Raw genomic sequence first — 23,199 nt, forward strand, 5'->3', positions numbered from 1 at the left:
GAAGTCTTTGGCTCTCTTTTTGTTCATTTTCTAACCAGCTTGGCTGAGCCTTCAAGGCTCTCCAGATTTGTAGAATTAGAGAACAGCAGAGTAAGAGGTGATGGCAGAGACTGACTCATTGGCAAGGAATCAAAAGGAAAGGAAGAGAGGAGAAACTCATTCTCCTCAATGTTTTGGTACCAGCTGGCTGATGTCAAAGTGCCTGTTTTAGGCTCTGGTGCTGGAAAGTCCCTCCTTGGAGCTTGTCTGTGTGCTATGCGGAAAGAAGGTCCTGGAGATGAACAGCAGTAACAGTGATGCTGGCTCTGTGAGGGCCGTGGCTCCCGGAGAGGCCACCACACCAGCTGGAATGACAAGGGGAGCCAGAGAGCTTCCTGACGCGGGCCAGCTGCATGCAGCATGTCAGCAGTGCTCCTGAAATCTCAGCACATTTTTGAATTAAGAAAGTACTGCTCTGGTCTTAAGAAACCTCAGACATACCTAGGCAAGTTAGGGAAACAGATAGTAAAAAGAAAGTTGTAATTTTGTGCTACAAATCCAAATTGAAAATGACGTCAGCTCCTTTCAGATGTCATAAGTTCCCAGATTAATTATTCAAGAGCTCCTAATTATCGTTTCTGTGTAGGAGAACAAACAAGTAAGTGTCCTGTAATTTTGGAAAGTGGCACAATTAAATTCTGAAATGATGTTTTTACATCCTTTACAGGCTGGAACTGTAACTGAGATATCACTGCACTGAGATATCAGTGATGCCACAAAGGCAGAAGGGATGTAGCAGGAAAATATCATATACAAATATTTATGTATGTGACAGAGGGAAAAAAAAATATATTTTAGAAGATGCCCAGTTGTGTAAGGAAATACATTCAACTGTAAACAAGCATCCACAAGTTCAAATTCCAGTTTTTACATTGCAAGCCCTTAATATTTCTGTGTAGCTCATGACCAGCATTAGTCGTCTGTCCCCTGATGTGAGCTATTATTACTTGCCCATTTTGCAGATGAATTATCCAAGAAGTCTCACTAAATCTTTCCATATGGTGCTAGAAATAGAATCTAAGATTTAGATATGACAAACCTACATTGCAGTCACTGTCTTTTCTGAAGCAATATGCTAACATATCTACTTGGCTGGATTCTTGTTAGCCATTAACCACACCCTGCTCAGAGAACCAGGAAGGATGCCAGGAAACCTGCTTGCAAGCACCGCAGCATTGCCTCACAAAAGGCTGTGCAAGCCATGTTGGGGCTCTGAGGATGGATTTAGTTACATTCATGACCTGTGAGAAACATGTGTGAAACCTCCCATGGTCACTATCAAAGTCCTAAGTAAAAGCATCAAAGCCCTGTGAAGTGAATTTGGCTGCTCTGCTAGTGCTTTTGGTTTTACAATGCTGGTGTTTGTTGCTCGGTTAATGAGCTCTGTTCCTTTAAGAATCCAGGGCACCTCTGGGAAGCACATTTCCCTGGACCTGCAGAGCTGCTGTCCAGAAATAACTGATCTTTAGACAACGAACTTTTACAGAAGGCATTTCATATCCTTACATTGTAACACTGGTGTTTCTTTGGGTCTGGATGTCTCAGGATATTCTAGTGAGCTGTTGAACCTTTAGACAGCAGATCACCAGAGACCTGCCTGACTCTATAGGAATTAAAAATCACTCCCAGCTGTGTGCATCCTTCTAGGAGATGAGTCCGGAGGAATCTCACTTCTAGCCTGGACTTCCTAGATACACAGGGAGATCTGCACCATGGGGCTCCAGGTTCTCCAGATCTGAGCATTTGTGTTCCTTTGCATCTGCATTGTCGATATGCAGCACATATACAGTTGTGACCCACCACTTATCAAAACCAGTGAAACCAGGTGTCTGGGAATGCTAAGCAAATAAACAGAGTCTTTGAAATCCCTTTAGATGAGATGGATGGACTAGTATCTGCTTGGGAGTATGACAGCCCCAGGGTAAATGCTCTTCTCCTTCCCACAGAGTTCATTCTGCTTACAGTAAATCTTCAGTTTTATGCTTTTATTCAAACTAAGAACCCAGACACACTGCAAATACAAGAAGCCTCCTCAAGACAGGACTCATCCCTATCCAGCTCTGCTCACTGATCTCTGTCAGGTGTATCCCAACCCCTGAAGAGATGCTGGGTTGCAGGATGTCCCTACCTGAGTGAAGCTGACACAGGCAGCGCAGAAAGTGCCAGAAACTTGGTTTGCTGTTTCCCTGAGATAATAAGAGGATTTATTCACCCACGCAGGCAGGCTAACAACTCACACTAAGGAGGCTCAACTTCTGAATCAGAAGAGGATGGTAATGTGGAAGTTATCACATTAAGTAATTCATACAAATGACACAACTAGAGCTGCACAAATGTTTACATCTGTGGATACAGACCTTCTCACTTCAAGACATAAACCTCACACAAATTATATGAGTTGAAAAGATATGACTGAGGGGGGCCATGATTGTCCTCACATCTCTGGCTCCTGCTGTTGCTGGGCTAACCACTGAGATGGACCACCTTGGGGCTATTCCATCATGGCAGCTCCTGCATGACAAAGAATAGCCAGAGCACAGCAGCATTGTCACCACTTCATCAAAAATATCTCTTCATGTCTACTTGACACGAAGTCAGATCTATTACAGCGGTTACTGATTCTGCTCACTGTCTCTAAAACAGGCCCCAGTGACAACAACCAGTGCAATGCAGACAGGTCTTGTCTCAGATATATACATACATGTATATACACATATATATATCTGGAACTGCCTTCACTGCTGTCCCTGGGCCTCAGAACCCCCAGTACCTCCAGCATCCTTACTCAGGATTCTTTCTGCTGACCATGCAAACCTCAGATGAAATTCCTTGATATCCAAGGCACTTGGGATCACCTCAGCCAATATTTAGAATGATATATGAAACTTGCCGTGTCAGAGAGGGTGCTAAAGCTGAGCAGATGCTGGATCTGCAGGGTCAGGGTCCGCTTTAGCAAACAGGGTGATGCAGTAGGAGGAGATCTGTAGAGGAAAACAGCTGATGTTGAGGAATTAGTGGCCATGCTGTAAATGTCTGGGCACTTACTTCAGACTATTTCTAGTCCAAAGTAAAGCTGAATTCTCACAGTCCTCAGACCATATCTGTTGCACATCTTGCAGATTCCTTAAACCTAAATTGTTCATGATCCAAACTGAGGTGTTAACTGTCCAGAAACTTGGTGTCCCATCCCACCCCAGTTCTAATGCAGGAAAGAGATGCAGAGATTTTGGAAGACATTAGCTCCTAAAATGATCAAGGACAAGGAAGGTGTTGGTGCCTTCACTTCAGTCACGAGACATCAGCTGAGTAAACTGAGATGTCCATTGTCTTGTGAAGCCAGGATTGCCCTCCCTGAGGTGACACAGCTGTAGGGGGAGGTTTAGTCTTCCGACATGACCAACCCATTCCTCTGAGCACTAATTCTGTTCTGTTTCTTTCTTTCCCTTTCCCTGTTTGTGGGACAACGCTGCTGGCTGGTGAACTCAGCTCTGCTACCATGGCTGACCCTGGGGACCAGGTGCCCTGGGCACCCCATGCTCCAAGTATCCTTTTGCAGGCCCCTCTGCTAGCTCCTTGCCTTTCCCCTCACACCAGACATCTCTTAGGTTGCCTCCTCACAACCCTCTGTCTTTGGGAACGGGAGCCCGGCGCTTGCTTCTCCCGCAACTCGTATTCCAGGGGACGGACCCCGCGGGGCAAGAGGGATTCATACGAGGTGGAGCCCGCTGGAGCCCGGCAGCAGCAGCAGCCCTTGTGGCTGAGCCCCGGCCAGGACCAGTTCGAGAAGTCGCGCGTTCCCCGGCACAGCCGGGCGCAGCCGACCGGTCACCCCGCGCCCGCCGGGACCGCCGCTGCGGGGGTCCGGGCGCCGGGAGGGGCCGGGACCGGGGCCGGGGCGGCGGCTCCCGCGCCCGTCCGGCCGGCCCGCCCCCTGGCTGCTCGGCCCGGCGGTGCTCCCGCCGCCGTCTCCCGCCGGCGCTCCCCGCCCCTCGCCCCTCGCCGTCGCCCCGCCTGGCGGATGGCCGGAGTGCGGGGCCGGGGCGGCTGCCTGCAGCGTCCGCTGCGGCGGCCGGGGCCGGGGGCCGGCACAGCCGGGCAGAGGCGCGCACAGCCGCGCGGGGCGCCCGTCGCCATGGCAGCGCTTGCTCCGGCGAGAGGTAAGATGGGTCCCTCCGGCCCCCGCCGCCATCGGCCCCCGCCGTCGCCTTCGGCCCCCGCTCCGCTCCGCCGCGCACAGGGCGGCGCCGCCGCCGCCGGGCACGGCCGCGCTCCGGGGCGCCCCGTGGGCTCCGCGGCCCCGGCCCCCGCCCAGCCCAGCCCCGGCCGGCCGCGCCGCTCCGCCGCTGCCCGGTGAGGCCCGGGGCGACCCGGCCCGGGGACCCCCGCTGCCCCTCCAGCCACCACGGGGGTCGCGGCCGTGCCCGCGCTGCCGGGAGGGGGGCGAAGGGAGGGAGTGGTGGGGGGCAGCACTGCACCCCGGCCCCGAGCCCGCCGGCCGCCTGCATCCCCTGGCACCCCGGTGTTCTCTGCTCTTCCTTGCAATTATTCTGGGTCATCTTCCTCTCAGACCTCCCGCCTTTGCCTTCCCCTGAGTCACCAGCCCCAGGAGTCTCTCTCTCCGCGCTGGTGAGATGGGCGGTGGGAAGAGGTGGGGGGCTCAGGCCAAGGAACAGGGTCAGGCATGGATGGGTTTTCCCAACATGGCCATCCAGCATCTTTCCCGACCTGGCCATCCAGCATCAGCACCAGCGGTCTCCCATCTCCAAGAGTGGCATGACCCCGTCTCGGAGCAGAATCGGGCCCCAAGGCCAGCAGAGGCGGGAGGGTTCCTGCCTCATCAAGGGAACAGCGTGGGCCATCAGAACAAGCCGGGTGGGAAGGGCGGCAGAAAGAGATGCTGCAAGGAAATTCATTCCCCTGGGATTATCAGGGCTGGCTAGCTTCGTAACTGTCTCCAGACGCCACAGGCCCAACTGCAAGAGTGGTGGCACTGGGGGAGAAGAGCTGAACCAGGGTAGCGCGGGTGCATCGCCAATCCAGTAATGACAAATTGCTCCAAGCAGGGGGGAAAGGAGGCAAAGCCTCAGGTGGTTACAGAGAGGGTGAGAAAATGAGTGAAGCAGAAGGAAGGGGAGGGGTGGGAACAGAGCCACTAGCTCAGACTGGGGAGACACAGATCCATCCATGGAATTATTTAGTTTACATCTCAAGGTGCAGAGCAGGCCTATACCTTCCTGGAATATACTGCTTGGGTGTACCCTATAGATGAATACAGGAGAGGGGGTCTGAGCTGGCAGGACCAGAGGGCAAAGGTGAGTAGCCTCAGCATGAGGTTACCAGTCTGGTTTGCTTGGTTTGTAACCGCAGGGTGTCTGGAGACCAGAGCTGCTTTAGCAGAAATGTGCTAGGCAGGCAAAGCATGTGGCCGAAAGACTTGTGCTTCAGATCTGTGGGATGGCGTGGTATTGCTGGAGTGGTGGCAAACACCCGTCAGCAGGGCAGGACAGGAGCGGCAGGTTAACTTCCAGAACACTAATGGAGAAAAGCTGAGGTCCAAAGACTGGTGGAGCTGTGGGAGCTGTACAGCAGGAGCGAGGGGTGTCAGAACGGGTGCATGGGGAGAGCAGGACCAGAATAGCAGGGGAGCAATGTGAAACAGGCCTTCCATTACAGAAATGGCATTAGTAATGCCTTGGGTGGGGAGCCTCAGACTGGAAGGCCGAGGAGCACAGGGTGTCTTGGCAGCACTGGAAGGAGTTGCTGGGGGCCAGAGTCCAGCGTGAGGTATGCAGAAACTGGTGCAAATCTGGCTCTTCTGTTCCCTCAAAGACACAGGGAGTGTTCTACATAGCCTAAATCATGACAAGGTGTTTGTGTGGGCAAGGAGAGAGAGAGAGAGAGAGAAAGAGAGAGAGATCTGGGGAGACAGAATGATCTTAAATTACTTTTTCTCTTTTCTCTTTTCTATAGCGAACCTCGTGCCCTGAATCTCCAAGGGAACCTTTGAAAAGGATCTTCCCCTCCCTGCCATCTCCTTATTGTTTGCCAGCTCTGCCCTGCACTGTACAGGGAAGCTTGAAAGAGCAGGCTGAGCCCTGCAGGACAGCAAAAAGGACAATGTAGTGAGGGTGCTGTGAGGTCTTGGATAGGGAACCTTCTGAATCTTGTTCCTCACCCTTCACTCTCTGCTAATAGGTCTCTGACAGCCTTGGCAGGAACCTCTATCTGGCCACAAGCGTGGCATTTGGTGAGAGGGGGATTACACATGGTAGACACGTCACCCTCACCATTTCTGTGGGACCTTTGTCCTGCCTCCTGTCATCTCTGAAACTCTTGCTTAGGTCCTTTTTCACTAGGACACTGGGCAGCAGGCACCTGCTACTGCTAAACTGTTTGGAGTCTCTCAGCAGTGTGGCTTCCACCAGTTCCAGCAGAAGGTGGTCCCTGAGACAGAAGGTGCCTGGTGGGCCCATGAAGTAAGGAGAGCTTTTTCTTTGGGGGAAGAGTGGAGGAGGGGGATGAAATAGATGGGGAGGAAAAAAAAAAGTGAGCCCAAGCGAGTGAGGGAAGAAGCACTGGCAAGTGTTCATAAGAAAGAGAGAGCAAGAAGGTGGAAGAAAGAAAAAGAAAGAAAACAAGGGAAAAAACAGATGGAAAGGCTAGAACAAGGGAAAGAAATATAAGAAGGAAAAGGGAGAACCAAAAGTGAGACAGAGTTGACAGCTGTTCCACCTAGCACCTGGTGGCAATGCCTTGAGGAACCTCTTCAGCGTGCAGACACCTTGCATCGCAGCAGCAGCAGCAGCAGATGAAGAGGGACGGGGCTTCCCCAGTGCGGAGTTCCACTCGCCCTCTTACAAAATCCCAGCAGCAGGGACAGGGTGCAGCCTAGCAGGGGTGGCAGTATGGGGGACTCTGAATCAGAGTCCACCTTGCACAACAACTCACTGTGGTGGCTGGCATGTGGGATGTTAGCTCTGTTGGCCAACTCATGGATTATCCTCAGCATCACGGCCAAACAACAGAAACACAAGCCTCTGGAGCTGCTGCTGTGCTTCCTCGCTGGGACACACATCCTTATGGCAGCAGTACCCCTCACCACCTATGCCGTGGTGCAGCTGCGGCGTGAGTCCTCTGACTACGACTGGAACGAAAGCATCTGCAAGGTCTTTGTCTCCACATACTACACCCTGGCACTGGCCACCTGCTTCACAGTGGCCTCCCTTTCCTACCACCGCATGTGGATGGTGAGGTGGCCAGTCAACTACCGGCTGAGCAATGCCAAAAAGCAGGCTCTGCATGCAGTCATGGGTATCTGGATGGTATCATTCATCCTCTCCACCCTGCCCTCCATCGGCTGGCACAACAATGGCGAGCGCTACTATGCCCGTGGCTGCCAGTTCATTGTCAGCAAGATAGGGCTGGGCTTCGGTGTCTGCTTTAGCCTCCTTCTGCTTGGAGGAATCGTCATGGGCTTGGTGTGCGTGGGTATCACTTTCTACCAGACCCTGTGGGCACACAGAAGACGCCGGCGGTGTCGCCATCAGAGGGCAGAGGAAGCATCATCCTGCTCTTCATCAGCACACACCACTTTCAATGTGCCGGCCATTGTGGTAGAGGATGTGCGAGGCAAAAGGAGGTCTTCACTGGATGGCTCTGAGTCAGCCAAGACCTCCTTGCAGATGACCAACCTCATCAGTGCTATTGTCTTCCTGTACGACACACTCACTGGGGTGCCCATCTTGGTAAGCAGCCAGTTCTCCCTTTCCCTTCAGGGTCTGACATTAAACTAGATTTCCGTTTCTCTCGTGCTTTAGGGAAGAAATCCTGTCTTCTGTCCACCAGCCACAGAGCTGCCGCATCTGAATCTGTTATTCTGAGGGCCAGTTTTAAAAAGATTGCAGCAATTCTCTCATCCTTCTGCAGCAGCATTTTCTTAAGACAAGCTTAAGCCTGGGGACTACACTCCACACCACTAAAACCAGTGTAAAAGTTTTAAGTGGCTGAGAGGAAAATATTCTGCAAACTTACAGGAGGATCTACCTCTAAAAACAATGAGATTTCTATTTCTCCAGTTTGCTTCTGGAGGACTGATACACCAGCTTTAAAAGCTGTCGCAGATAGTTTTCTTTTTCCTTCTGTTTGTATGGTCATAGTCAGCATCCAGGTTTTGGCTGGCTGGTTGATTGTCTGCAAAGCTGGAGAGCTGGGGAAGTTCTCAAAGGGAACCATTAAGAGAATAGAGGCTTAGGGCTTAGTCACTGCTTTTTTTTTTGCTTTTTTTTTTTTTCCCAGTGGCTGTGTTCTGTGTTACCACTTATTTAGCTCCAGCTCATCATGAGCACAGGTAAGAAGGGATCATAATACCATGTCTCATGTTAGAGATATGACAGGTCAGAATATGGTCCAGCAATCCTGGACAACACCCCAGAACAGTTTTTCAAAGGGGCATGGGGCAATTACTTGATGAATCTTTTACAGACAGATTATGTTCTATGACATAATTGACTCCCGATATCTTTCTTCCTTAATTCCCACTTCCATCTTCTTTCTCAGCATTATTTCTCTCTCTTACCTTGAAGGTCGTGAGCTTTTTTAGCCTGCGCTACGATACGGCCCCCACCTGGATGGTCCTGGCAGTGCTCTGGTGCTCCATGGTGCAGACCTTGCTGCTCCCCTCCTTCATCTGGTCCTGCGAGCGCTACCGAGCGGATCTTCGCACCGTATGGGAGCAGTGTGTGGCTATTATGTCTGAGGAAGACGGAGATGATGGTAAGCCCCTTGCGACCCCACAGTCATCTTCATTAATCCATTTCCCAAGAGACTACTGAGGACAGAGGGGTCTTCCTTGGGAAAAGGACCTGATGGCACTGGGAGTGGTGCTGTGGGTGGCTAGGTGGGATTCATGTTGTATCTTAAATCAGCAACTATGAGAAAATCTATTCTGGAGAAGGCTCTGCTGCTCACTTGCTGCCTTAGGACTCGCTAGCATCCAGGAAAAATGAGTGCAGCGTCCTTCACAGTAGAAGCAACAGTAGAGACAGTTTGTACAGCTGCCAAACCACAACCAAAGTGACATGCTGGGCCTCAGCCCAACTTGCTGGTCCAAGTTCTGGCAGTGGGTGATTCAAAGGTGAGACAGAAGAAACAGGGCAGTCTCTCGGTCTTTTAGTGCTGCTGGAAGCAGTAAGACGAAGTCCTTGTTCAGAGGTGAGCCCTGGGGGCTGCAAGTAGGGTGGCAGAAGTTAGACAAGCATTAGGATGGCATCCAGGTGCCCTGATAATGCTTCTCTTCTGTGTTGACTGCTGTGCCCCTCTTTGCCAACAGATGGTGTGTGTGATGATTACGGTGATGGCAGGATCTGCAAAGTGAGATTTGATGCAAATGGTGCTGCAGCTGTGAAGAGGGACTCCCGGGACATCAAGCTGCTGCCCATGCACCACATGTTGTTACCACAGGACAAGGTGCACTACCTGCAGGTGAGCTGAGAGCTAGCAGAGGCAGCCCCAGAACCCCCTTCCTTCTCTGTCAGTCTCCCACACTTCCGTGTCTTCTTGATTCTCTGGGGCCACAGCTACTCCCCTCCTATTCTGTCTCTTCAAGTCTTCCATCACCACCCTCCTTCTCTGTTTGCCAGGTCCCTATCTCCCGAAGAATGTCACATGATGAGACTAACATCTTCTCTGCCCACCGCTCTGCTCCGTCCTTCCTACACAAATGGTCTTCATCTGACGACATCCGCATTCCCACTCCCCGCAAGCCTGGAGGCCCTGGCTTCTTGCCTCCTCAGCTGCATGACTACCAGCATCGCCGGCGGCCACCTGAAGACGAGCTGACGACCCTACGGCAGTTTTTGGAGGCAGGGCTGATGCCCCGGGTCTCCAGCTCCAGCGCCTGCTTCTTCCGAGATGAGATCACCACGTTCATTGACGAGACACCACAACCCACCCCAGCCTGCAGCCCACGGCACTCTCGTCTCCTGCTCGCATCACGCCGTGATCGCCGCCTCTCCCTTGGCAGCAGAGAGGAGGAGAACATCGACCGGCCACGGCGCTGCTCCCTGGCTGGGAATGAAGCCTGGCATCTGCAGGATGGCGAGCAGGCGCCACACGAAAGGACCCTTGAGGCCTGCGAGGCACAGACCTTCCAGGATCCCAAACTATGAGAGACAACATCAAAAACATTCAGTGCCATCATGATTTTTAAATAAAATTTCAAGTGTTCCCTTTGTCCTGGGACCTGATCACTAATTTGCATTCTCATCTTTCTCGCCAGCAGGCAGGAAACATGGCATCCCACACTGGTGGGGGAAAAAGAAGTGGGACAGACCCACAGAAGGGAGCATGACAGACGGACATGGACAGCCTGTGCCTGCCCTCAGGTTACAAATACACCCACCGCTGCCACCGCCACTTGGCACCCTCGTCAGTCCCATCCCTTTGTGAACTCCACCCTCCCATCCGCTCTGCCCTAAAAGACAGGGCAGGCACAGAATGGTATTAAAATTCTATATTTGGAGTGTCAATCGTGTGTCTGTTTTTAAAATAATATATTAGTAATAATTTTGTTTCCATAGAAACAAAATGACTGGCCTAATGTTTAATGAAGCTTCACAGGCTTCTGGGAAGGAAATGCAAAAAGTGTGAGGCTCCTTTCCTCCCTCTCCATCCCTTTCATGTCAATGCATCTGGAAGGCAGCAGATGCTTAGCAGCCCAGGGAAGGGAATGAAGCCTGTGTCGAGGAGTCGTCATGGGAGACTGAGTGAAAAGCTTTCCCGTCCATTTCAGGGGAGACTTAGGCGGCCTGCAGCTAAGTAGGAGCAGCCTCTGTGGTTTCTAATATTGCTTTGAGGCAACCTCAGGCTTGAAAACAATTACATTATCTTCAAAAAAGACCCTGACCCATAACATCTCATTTCACCGGTGCAAACTTTTGATTCCAGTGCAAACTTTGCATAAAACATGATGGCCCAAACTTCTCACCCAGGCAGGCTGACAGAGCCTTCCCCGAGCAAGGTCCCTGTCTGCTTACAATGTCGAAGCTGGGAGCCATGAGGTCCAGGGCAGGCAGAAGAGAGGGATAGTTATGTGGGACATGGGCCTCATCCTGTCTCCTGCTGGCTCTACTTCCAGCCATGGGCAAGGTAGGGGGCTGCATCAGAGGGGCTGTGGGACTGGAGCCCATTCTGGTGAGGGGTCTGGAGCACAAGTCTGATGAGAAGTGGCTGAGGGAACTGGGGCTGTTTAGCCTGGAGAAAAGGAGGCTGAGGGGAGACCTTATCAATCTCTACAACTACCTGAAAGGAGGTAGCATGGAGGGTGTTGGTCTCTTCTCCTAAGTAGCAAGTGATAGGAAGAGAAGAAATGGCCTCAAGTTGTCCCAGGGGAGGTTTAGATCAGATATTAGGAAAAATTTCTTCATTGAGAGTGTTGTCAGGCACTGGAACAGGCTGCTCGGGGAAGTGGTTGAGTCACCATCCCCATAGGTGTTTAACAGATGCATAGATGAGGTTCTTAGGGACATGGTTTTGTGCCAGTGTTAGGTTAGGAGTTGGACTTGATCTTAAAGGTCTTTTCCAACTGAAATGGTTCCATTATTCTAGATATAGCCCTTCACCTCTGAAGCACTTCTCCATGTGAGAAGTGGTACATGAACTGCCAAAGTGTGCCTTGTCCACAGCATGGATGCTGACAGATTAACTGTACCATCTTACAAGGTGTCTCGCTGGACGAGTCTGGGTGAGCTGTACCACAGGGAGGGTTAGCGCTGGTAGATGTTTGGCGGACACCTGGACGAAGTATCACATCAGACAACGAGCTGCCGGGGTTCTGCTGTCCCACGCCGGGCCAGCACTGGCCTCGTCCAGGCGCCCACGAAGATGCGACCGTTCCCGCCCGGCGCGGTGAGACCTGCTCCCGCGAAGAGACGTGGGCACGGGGGCGGAGCTGGCCCTTGTCCCCCGCCGTGCCCACCTACCGCCCGGGCGGGCCGGCAGCCGCTCTGCCCCCAGCTCCCCCACCGCGGCCCTGGCCCGCACCGCCCCCCGGCCCGGCCCTCTGGGTGGGCCCCGCCCGGGGCCAGCCAAGCCGCCTACCCGCCCTAGACCGCTTCTCCTCTTCCCCGGCCGCTCGGCCATGGCGTCGCTGCTGTGTCTCTGCCTCTGCCTCCTCCTCGCCACCGCCGCCACGTCGCCGGGCCGCCTGGTCCCCTACGACCTGCTGTACGCGGACGGGGTGCGGGCGTACTTCGCCCGGGACTGGGGACGAGCGGCCGAGCTGCTGCAGCGCGCCCTGCACAGCTACGCGGGGCTGCGGGCGGCCCGCCGCGCCTGCCGCGCTGCCTGCCGCCGGGAGGCGGCCTTCCTCGGCGGGCCGCCGCGGGCTGGGCCCTGGGAGGCCGCACTCTTCGGGCCGGTGCTGCAGCGCGCCGACTGCCTGCAGCACTGCCTGGGGAGCCGGCTGGGCGCCGCGCCCTCCGCCCACCGCGCCAGCCTCGCCATCCGCCGCGACTTTGAGCGGAGGGAGCCCTACAACTACCTCCAAGTGGCCTTCTTCCAGGTGGGGACCGGCCCTGGGGGCGGCCAGGGGCCCCCCGGGGTGGGCTCTCCCCACGGGGCTGGGGGTCGCCAGCCCTGGGCAGGTGCAGCAGAGGCAGCGTGCTGGTTCTGCACGGCTCTCCTTGGTGGGCAAGAGCTCGCTAGCCCGGGACAGGGGATGTCGGGACAGTACAGGGCAGAGATGCCTTGTGAGTGAATCCAGGGGGCAGCTGGGGCCAAGGATGGGTGTGAAGAGGCCTGCCAGAATGTGACAGGCACTGCTGCTTTTTCTCCACAGCTGAAGAAGCTGGATCAAGCTGTGTCTGCTGCTCACACCTTCTTCGTTGCTAATCCCCAGCACCTCCAAATGCGGGAGGACATAGAGAAGTACCGGCGTATGTCAGGGGTGAAGTCTGACAACTTCCGTGACCTGGAGGCCACACCGCACTGGGTGAGGATTCGGTGAAGCGCTGGGCATCACCAGCTCTTATCCCATCCTAGGGACCAGTCTGAAACCCTGATGTGTTCCTGCACAAGCGCCGTGGCTTGAGACAGGGTCCCCATACACAGAATCACAGAATGGTTTGGACTGGAAGGGACCTTTAAGGATCACCTAGTCCAAGCCCTTGCCACGGGCATGGACATCTTTGAATACTTCAGGTTGCTCAGAGCCCAGTCCAACCTGACCTTGAACACCTGTAATGATGGGGCATCCCCAGCTTCTTCTCTGGGCAACCTGTTCCAGTATCTCACCACCCTCATCATAACAAGTGTCTTCCTTATCTCTAATCTAAATTTACTGTCTCTCAGTTTAAAACCACTGCCCCTTTTCCTGTCACTACAGGCCTTGGTCACTCACTCTTTCTTATAAGCCCCCTTTATATTTGAAAGGCTGCAAGAAAGTCTCCCTGAAGCCTTCTCTTCAGGGTGAAGACAAACTACTGCAAGTGCGACACAGAGACTTTCTGCTGACAGTTTTGGCAGGCTGCAGGGCCTTGCAGAAGTATATTGGGGTTAAGTCCAGAAGATTTGCTGTCGCCGCGTAGTGGGCTGTGCATGATCAGGCAGGCCCCTAGATGTCAGCACTACCTTGTGAGCGACACAAAGTCTCAGGGCATCCTTTGGTGTCACCCTCTCTGATGAGGAGTCTGGATCTGTCCTTTGCAGGAAGCATATGAGGCTGGGGTGCAGCACTACAATGCGGATGAGTACCTGCAGGCCGTGGCCAGGCTGGAGGAGTCACTCACAGAGGCTCTGTCAGCACTGGAAGAGTGTCGTGCCCTGTGTGAAGGGCCTCGGGAGGATGAAGAGGAGGAGGAGGAGGAGATGCAGCCTGGCCTGTACGAAGCCATTGCAGGTAGCATTAGAGGCACAGCAGGTTGGGTAGGAAGGCCATGCTCCCCACACTGGACATGCCTCGTTTTTCAGCTCTCCTGTCTGGCCAAAGTGGGAGCTACTGCCTTTCTTACTTGTCTCTCTTGCAGCCCATTATATTCAGGTTTTGAAGTGCAGACAGCAGTGCGTCCTTGAAATCGCCACAAAGCCGGGTCGGATTTCTGCCACAGAAGATTTCATACCCTCTCATCTTGATTTACTGCAGTTTGCCTACAATCAAGGTGAGCAGTCACAAGCCAGTGGGTTATGCTGTGGCACCTCTAAACTTGCCCTTTTCCTCTGGACCTGGAGTCATGGGGAGAAGTGGCACACTGACCTTAGCTCTGCCTCTTGTTTCCCACTTCTGCCCTCTGACTCTTCCCAGAACCTCTCTTCTCTTGCTCAAGATTGTGGCCACTGAAGGAGAGGTTCCTTGTGGTCCACTTCAGTCTCCTTGTGCAGCTTCTGTAATGTTGTTTTTTCCCACTTCTTTTCTCCAGCACACTCCGTTTCAAGTCCTTGCTCCAACTATCTACTGTGTATTTTTTACCCTCCCTTTTAATATGTGACTCCAGAATAGGCCCACATTTCCCATCTAGAGCATGCACTTGCATCTCATCTTGACAGTGCTGTTCTTTCTGAGTCAGCCTTGCCTGCCCTTGCTGAACTGATCGCCTGTCACAACATTGGTCACGTTGCCACCCTGTCACTTTCACACATCCCTCAGCTCTCCTCTTAGATACCTCTACTCCTTCCCACACTGACCCAACCGTCTCTCATCTCCTGTCTCAAGTCATTGGTAAAACTTGTATCTCAAAGAATCCTCCAGATCCCTTATCATGTGGGGGAGGTGGGATCATCTTTCTTCCAAATACACTTTTTTTTTTTTTTTCTCTGTTTCCTCTGAATGAGCTCCCAATAAATTTTGAAAATTGACCCATTCTTAACCGAGCTCATTCCATGTATTGTCTGCCCACCATTGGGTAGAAGCCCAACTAGGTAGGGATTGATGTGTACTTGGTGTAAGGCCTCCTGCTGCTGGACCCTGACCAGAACCTTGGGTGCTGCTGGCCTGTGCACATTTGCTGCTAACATCAGGTCTTCCAGAGACATATTTGTTTGTTCTGTTCTGTCCCTGCCCAAGTTGGGAACCAGGTGCTGGCTGCTGAATGTGCTGCTTCCTACTTGCTCTTCTATCCTATGGATGAGCCAATGTTGGAGAAAATGAAACAGTATCACACAGAACTGGGAGAGGACACAGCTGTCACAGCCAGAGAGGTAGTTACAACCCCAGGTCTGTACGTTTTTGGCCCTCCCCTGTCCCATACAACAGAATCATGGTCCAGTAGACCATGGGGATGTTTCATGGCAGATGTGTGCCAAGCCCAGGACTGAAGAAACTGAAGCCTGAGTTTACTTATAGTCTATACCAGGCAGGGTCCCTGCAGGACAGAACAGGGCTTTCATAGTGCACAGCAGTGTGTTGGGGCAGGTTTCTGCCCTGGGTAGGGATGGGGTTGTCTTTTGTGGGGTGGTTGTTTGACAGCCTCTTTGCTTTCTTAGATTATTCAACATTATGTGCAGAGATCTTTGATGGAGAAGAAGTTGATATATTATGCCGTGGAGCATCTAGGAGAAAGTTTTGACGACCCTGTAAGTAATGGTATCATGTTAATCTTCCTGCCCCGATTTCACAAAGACAGTTGTCAGAATTCACTTCAGAAGGGATCAGACACTGATGAGAAGGACCCCCAAGTCCTTATGAGTTTCTGCTGCTCCAGGACTAAAGTTAGTTGGAAATTGCTGCAGTGACCAGATGCATTACCCAAATCTGACCGTCATCAGAGGCAGGCCAGAATCATTGGTCTGATATTCACTAGAGAAGGGGGAAAAGGAGCTGGCTGTTTGACATCATTGGATGTGGGAGAAGTTGGTTGTGTACTAAACGATCTGCATTTGTTCCTGTAGGATCTTTGGACTCCAGATGAGCTGATTCCTGAAAACCTAAAGGGGAAACACAGGTAAGGTTGGCCAAGTCGACTAGAACCAAAATGTAGCTATTGGAAGTAGTGGATGGGGTTGGACTGGCAGAGGTGGTACAAGGAATAGTAATACCTACTGAGGAATGGGCAAAACAGGAACAGGAAGGGTACAAAATGCTACCACAGAGGAGGGTTAGGCATAGCTCTGTGTACTGACAGCCATGGTGTCTGTTTTTTCCCTTGCTCCTGAGAGAGGATCAGGAGAAGCAAAAGCAGGAAACTCTGGATGTGAAAGAGATGAAGAAGAGGGGTGAGTAAAAGAGCTTAAAGAATGACTTGGATGCAGTCAGCCAGGCTTAGCGAGGCTAAGTGCTGTCTTTTCTTCCATCCTCAGACATTTGAATGCTAGCATAGATGCAGACTGACTCGAATGGCTCAACAAGTCTTCTCACTGTTTTTCTTTTCTCCCTCTATGATGCATGTGTCATCTTGAAAATCTCACTGTGTACATCTCTGGGATGGGAACTCGAAGAGCATTGTGGCTGGAGAAGCTGAGTGTAGTGGTATCTGAATATGTGACATGCCTGTGGACTGGCAGATCCCCGTTCAGTATGGCAGGAGTGTGTACACCAAAGCTGGTTCAACTCCACCAGCCCAAATTCGAAAACTTTTTTCTGAAGGGGACGAGTAGAGAGGTGGCAAATGGAAACTGGTAACAGACTATTTGGCTTGGGCAAGTCTTTCCCTGAAAAACACAAGTCCAAATGGTTGTGACTGAATGCTATAGACTGCAGTGCAGAGTCCTGTGCTCTTGCTGGTGCTTTATTCTTATGTATGGACACACAGCATCTTGTGGGGCTCTGTCCTGGAATCTTTGCTTAAGTGACACCAAGTGGTTCTGTACTGTGAGACATGGGAGAGCAGATCATTGTGAGGGTCTAAGTACCTTGGCATTCCTGACCATCTAGAGATCAGAAGTTGGGGTAGAAAAATGGCCAAAGATCAAAAGATCAAATCACCAACTAATACCTATTGCTTCTCTTTAGGGCTGAAGAAAGTAGAAAAATTCACTGGAGATAATTCTGGCTTAAGATATGTTATTGAAAGAAGGGTTGATTGAGGTGTTTACCTGCTTCTTTTCTCCAGAGCCTCACCCCAGCAGGCTGGACCTGTTCTGCTGCTGCGATCCACAGTGCACTCAACTTTCCCCAGCTCCCTGCTGCTCTCCCAGCAAGTCCCACGTTTCTGCTGGCTCCTGAAACACACGCTGTAGGCCAGCTTCCCCAGCTGATGCTCTGGTTCCCCTGAAGCATGTGAGGGGTGCAAGTGGCCCAAGGTCTGTGAGGAATGTGCACTTCTGGGGAACTGTCCTGTCTTCTCAGAGAATGTGTAGCACCTCTCCACTTCTTTATCCAGGCTGGGGGTTGGTGTGTGAGGGCTTCTAGTCCAAAGCTCACTCATGTCTGTCTGTACTTGCTTTTTGATAGGTCCATTGCCTTTTGAAGGTATTGTTGTTACGATGGATTCCCACCAGATGAATGGAACCCAGAGGGTTGTGTTTGACAGAGTGCTGACCGAGTCTGAGTGTAAGGACCTCCTCCGGCTGACAAAGGTGAGGCCTGAGTCTTGCAGGAGCTCCTGTGTGTGTACTTTCCTCCGCAGCAGACAGAGTTGTAGTGTTCCTAAGGGGGAGAGATGGCAGCATAGTGTGTGTCATCTGTATCCTGTTCCAGGCAGCAGGAGAAGCAGGAGATGGCTACCGGGCAAGACGATCACCTCACACCCCACATGAGAGATTTGAAGGGTTAACAGTTCTGAAAGCCATGCAGGTAAGTGGCTCTGTGAGTCTGCCACCTCCTTGATTGTCCAGAAAAAAGTGTTTGCCACACCAGCATTTTCCTCTGTGAAGTGCAGTCTGGTTGGGGTCATGGTTGTGTTATCTTCCTCACAAGCACACATGCAGTCTCCCCTGACCCTCTTCATCTGCAGTCATGTTTAGGCATGTTGTACATGGAGGGCTTGACAAGTGCTTTCTCTCCTATGAGACAGTGTTTTGGGATTGCTACTTGTCCCTGTGAGGGGACATGCTTAGCTTAGAATTAGAGAATAAAATAAAGATGGTAGGAGCTTCTGGAGATCTGTAATCCAACCCCCTGCTTTCAGCATGGCTAACTCCAAAGCTAGGTGAGATTCCTCAGGGCTTTGCACTGGTGAGTCCTGAACATCTCCAAGGGTAGAAATTCCCCACACTCTCTGGGCACCTGTTTCAGTGCTGTATCATTCCCAGGAGGATGAAATCTTTCTTAATATCTAGACAGAATTTCCCTTGGTGCAGCTTTTGCCCATTGCTTCTTGTCTTTTCAGTGTCTTTGTCTAAGAAGAAATTGTCTCTATCTTCTCTATAACCCCCTTTCAGGTGACAGGAAACTGTAGTTAGATCCTCCTTTGGCCTTCTCTAGGCTGAAGAAACCCAGCTCTTTCAGCCTCTTTTTTGAAATCATGTGCTCCAACACCCCTGCGATCTTAAGACCTTTCACTGAAGATTCATTCCAGTTTGCTAGTGTCCCTTGTTAATGTTGGACCCAAAAGGGTACTGCATTCCAGATGTGGCTTCATGTGCTGAGTAGAAGGAAAGAATTTCTGTGCTGTACACATGTATTCCTGACTTATATTTACAAGAGAAAACATGTTCTTTTCTTACATGTGTGACCACAGAATTTTACACAGGTCTCTTCTTCTGTACTGTGTATAATTTCTTAGAATATCTTTGTATGTAAGTATTCTAACAGGCTTGTTTTTCACTTGTAGCTGGCCCAGAATGGGGACGTGGACTGGAGAGATGCCAAGTTGTTTCTGCAGGCCAGTGAGAAATCACGGAAAATCGTAGAGTCCTACTTTACTCCTGGAAAGAAACTCCATTTCTCATTCACACACCTTGTGTGCCGCACAGCTGTAGATGGTAAAGAATCTTTCACCCTGTTAGTCCCTATCTCCTGGGCAGTCTCCTCAGTCCCAGCCATGTGCTCTCAGGAGAGTCTCTTTCCTTTACTCTCACTGTGCCCCTTTCTCTCTGCCTTATTTATTGAAACTGAAAATGCCCATATTCTTTTTCAAAACTTCAATTTTCAGAGGAGCAGAGAGGTCGTATGGATCTTAGTCATCCTGTCCATGCCGATAATTGTCTCTTGGATCCTGAGGGGCAAGAGTGCTGGAGAGAACCACCTGCCTACGTGTACAGGGACTACAGGTAAGAGAAGAAGGGGACCTGCATTAGGTCATGTGGACATCAGAATGCCTCCACAGCCCCATCAGAGGATAAGCTCAGCTTATCAAAAATAGGTGATGCATTGTTGGCTCAAAGACAACCAGGTCTGTAGCATCAGGCAAAAGGCTGCATCAGTGGCTTCAGAATGAGGTGTGAAACACCTTTTCTAGCCTGAGAAAAATATCTTGTCTTCCTCCTTTCTCCCTTCCCAAGCATTAACAGGGAGCAGAATGAGGCGCTGAGGTTGCTTGAACTAGAACCATGATATAAAATTGTCTTCTTAGGGCTCTACCACAGTACTACAGCCCACTGCCAGCTGTTCCTTGTAAACATGTTCCATCTTTCACAATCTTACTGCTGCATTGTCCATGAGTTACAGGAAAGGGAGAACTAGGCTTCTTGGATTTCCTTTGTTTGAGCAGCCAGTGTACTTTGGTGAATATTTTCCCATTCATCTCTCTCAAGATCCACTGCCGATACTTTGTGTTGGGTTTTCCATTCTATGTGAAAGGTTTTGTTTTTTTCCAGCCTGTGTCAGAATTTTATATTCTTCTGTGAAAGAACCTGAAATATTTTAAAGATGATGACAATTGTTCCCCACTACAGACAAATTAGGTCAGTTTTCTATAGCTGATTCCACCTATCTACCATCCCCTATATTGGCATCCAGAAATCTTATTTGCCTTTTCTTTGAGTGGTAGCTGTACTCAGAGCAGAAATCTTTTCTGAGCAGCCTGTGATAAGGATGTGGGACTTAGAGGGAGTTGAGGTATCATTGAGTCCATTTCCTTTCTCACATAGATGTTGATGTGGTACAGTCAGATTGTAAAGTTACCAAGCTCTGCAGTGTAACTGGTTAGATCTCTGTATTTCCCGTGGGAAAGCAGTCCTGTCACCTCACTCCTGCCTGCCAGTGGGCTTCTCTGACTTCTGCTTGAATGTATATTAAAATATCTTACTGGGATCTGTGCCACCAAGCTATTTCCAGGAGTATTCCTGTCCTCTTGCAGAGAGAATTGTGATTGACCAACCAGCTCACAAGGGCTGAGCACTTCCAGTGTTGTTTTGGATGAGGACAAACTCCATGAATTTTGTGCTCCAGACTTCTTGGATCTCTTCTGTGTATTTGTGTAGTGGTCATTAATGAAACTATTGAACAGTATTGAGCCCAGGGGTCCCAGTGTTCCAGTGATTCTCCTCCATGCAAAGAGTACTCCTTTGAGTGCCAGGGCTGCACTAGTCAGTGTGAGCTGTTCATACGTTCCTCTTCGTCTTCTCTGTGTTAATTACTAATTTCTCCAGAGGCACTATTCTGACTTTTATCAGAGTCCAAACTGCTGAGATCAAGCACATTTTCTATGTCTATGAAATCAACTGTTTTGTCAAAGATTGTGTGACTAACCCCATCTGCTTTTAGTACCCCCGTGTTACATTTTAAGACCATTTTCTATTTACCTTTTGTACTTCAATTACCCTTCTCAGAAATGGAGTCTGAAGCCCTGCAAGCTATTGAGGTCAGGCTAATGGACCTGTTATTTCCTACCCTCCTACCCTTTTGTGTGTCTGAGATCTGTCCTTGCTTTTCTTCAGTTGTGTTACCACCCTGACTTCAAAGTCTTATTGAAACCCAAGGGCAGAAGAGCTATAACTTCCTGGCTTTCAGGGCTGGTAATCTTCTCACCGACCTTATGTCTGTAATGTTTTGCTTCAGCAGCCACAGTGTTGATTTCTGTTTCTTTCTCGCAGTCCCATTAATAAGCCTCTCTTGTTCTCTGACATTTTCTATCAGCTTAATTGAATACCAAGAGGAATGCAAGTGTAATAGTTTGTGGCCCATTCTTTGACCCGATTGACAGTGGCCTCACCTACACTGCACAATGGCCTCGCTACTTCTCTTTCTGTCTAGCATTAGTAAAAGAAGTTATTGTTTTATGCATGCAGTCTTTTTGACCATTCTTATGTCACCCTGAAATCCATTGACTCTTAAGACATGGCTTTCTTTGCTCATCAGTCTTCTCTTCCAGTTTTTGGATTATTCCCAATCTTAAAAGCATCATGTGGGTTCACCTAGCCCATGGTGTTGTCACAGCAGTGCCACAGATACGTGCTACAAGAGGATTAAAAACAAAACAGAACAACTGCGTAGAGCTAACTCCCTGGCATGCTCTCCTAGCCTCTTGTGGCTTGCAGCTCAGGGACTCCCCTGAGTCAGGCACTGCTGTATTTAACACCCCTCAAAACGGATTCCTGTGTAAAGTGATCTGGTCACTTTGAACCTGTGATATCATTCAGGTCCCACAGCCTCCTGCAACAAGGAGTGTGGGGAGTACCTGGGAAGAATGAGCTTCACCCTCCATATGTCCTCTTTCTTTTTATCCACAGTGGCATTCTCTACCTCAATGATGACTTCCAAGGTGGGGGCCTTTTCTTCACTGAAATGGACACTGTGACTGTCACAGTAAGTCTGGGACTGGCCAAAAGAAGGGGAGAGGACTGAGTGGTAGGCTTAATCTGAGCAGGAGGAAACTAGTTGGTTATTGGATCCCACCACTCCAAAAACAACCCAGTGCTGGTGCTGTGGCAGATTCAAATAGGGGCACCTAAAGGCAAATTGATGCAAATTTCAGACACAAGAGAGGTTAACTCTTTCCTAGCTGAGATGTTCCAACCTCTTCCAGTGTGTGTGTGTTTGTAACCTGGGTTGTGTCTTAGATTTTCTCTGTCCCTCTGCAAGACCTGCCTTGCTGATAGACTGGCAGCGGGTGCTTAGTGGCTCTCCACTCTTCCACATACAGTGACCATGTACCCCAGAGCAGGGTGATGCTGGCTTCATTGTCTCTCCTCTTCCTGGCAGGCTGAGGTGCGTCCTAAGTGTGGGAGGCTGGTAGCCTTCAGCTCTGGCAAGGAGAACCCCCACGGCGTGTGGGCAGTGCGCCGTGGCAGGCGCTGCGCCATGGCTCTCTGGTACACACACTCCCAAGAGCATGCTGAACAGGTAAAGGACCATGTTGGAGAACTGAATACAAGTACCTCCAAGCCAGAACAAATGCCCCTGAGGAATAGATTCTGTGCTTTCCCATGTGGCAGAGCCTAGTGCAGCAGCTGGGGCTTGTCCTCTGACAAGGTACCTGATCGAGGGTCCAGCCTATGATGGGTCCCACAAGAGACAGTGGACTCTGGCAGGGATTGGATGGATGTGGCAAAGATGAGATGTGTCTTGTCAGCCCCTGTGAACAGGATGAAGACCCTAGCAGAGAGGGATTCACATCATCTCTGTCTCCATGGCTGCAGGAGCGGGTGAAAGCAGAGGAGGTGATGCAGCAAAGAGCTGTGGAGCAGGACCGGCCTAATGGAAGAGAACGTCAGGGAGCTGATCACAGCGGCAGATCCTCCTCAGAGCTTCCTGTTTCCAGCAGTGGAGCCAGGGGCATGAGCTGGAGACACAAACCTGGCTCAGACAGGACACAGCGCCCCAAGGAGCTACGTGCCAGAGATGAGTTCTGAGAATGTCGGGCCTGGGGGCAGAACTGACACACACCATGGCCTGGCCAGTCTTGGTAGAACCGGGACCACAGAGGCCTGGAGCAATGTATTAGCATGCTAGAGCGTAGTGATGGGGTGGGATGAACCTTTCTTCTCTGTGACATCCCAGCAGCCAAAAATGGTAGCAGGGACAGAGTATTAAAGTCAACAACAGGAACTTCACTGCTTCACCAATGTGTTTATGTCACTCAGAAGTAAGGAGGTAGGGTCTCCTCATCCCATTCCTCTCAGTGCCAGGTCCCTGATCATCCAGGGCCAGATCCAAGAGGGGGAGGAAGAGCCTGAGGTCTTTCAATAAGGGCTGTCACATTCAGGAACCTGAAACAGCAGCCTCTGAATTTCCTAGGCACCTGCAAACTCCATAACCTCCCAACTGGTCTGCAAGGGTGAGGGACTGTGAATATATGGAATAAAAGCAAAATGCTGGACACAGATGTTGGTGGAGCTTGAGTCTGTGCA

General features: G+C 51.0%; 2 protein-coding genes across 2 annotated transcripts; both read left to right on the forward strand.

Annotated features, from left to right (window-relative positions):
- Positions 1-4,035: 4,035 nt before the first annotated feature.
- GPR162 (G protein-coupled receptor 162) lies at positions 4,036-10,565 on the forward strand. The gene is made up of 5 exons (XM_065855450.2): positions 4,036-4,196; positions 6,010-7,784; positions 8,622-8,811; positions 9,368-9,519; positions 9,678-10,565. The coding sequence occupies exons 2-5, from the start codon at positions 6,945-6,947 to the stop codon at positions 10,203-10,205; spliced, it is 1,710 nt and encodes a 569-aa protein (XP_065711522.1). The 5' UTR covers positions 4,036-4,196; positions 6,010-6,944; the 3' UTR covers positions 10,206-10,565.
- Positions 10,566-12,083: 1,518 nt separating this feature from the next.
- On the forward strand, positions 12,084-23,172 carry P3H3 (prolyl 3-hydroxylase 3). The gene is made up of 15 exons (XM_065854096.2): positions 12,084-12,598; positions 12,875-13,027; positions 13,744-13,933; positions 14,061-14,192; positions 15,095-15,228; positions 15,514-15,603; positions 15,919-15,971; positions 16,184-16,242; positions 17,420-17,544; positions 17,666-17,761; positions 18,741-18,891; positions 19,062-19,179; positions 21,580-21,655; positions 22,052-22,192; positions 22,489-23,172. Exons 1-15 carry the CDS (start codon positions 12,176-12,178, stop codon positions 22,699-22,701), a joined length of 2,154 nt encoding a protein of 717 aa, XP_065710168.1. The 5' UTR covers positions 12,084-12,175; the 3' UTR covers positions 22,702-23,172.
- Positions 23,173-23,199: the final 27 nt, after the last annotated feature.

This window comes from Patagioenas fasciata, chromosome 1 (assembly GCF_037038585.1).
Source record: "Patagioenas fasciata isolate bPatFas1 chromosome 1, bPatFas1.hap1, whole genome shotgun sequence".
Lineage (NCBI taxonomy): Eukaryota > Metazoa > Chordata > Aves > Columbiformes > Columbidae > Patagioenas > Patagioenas fasciata.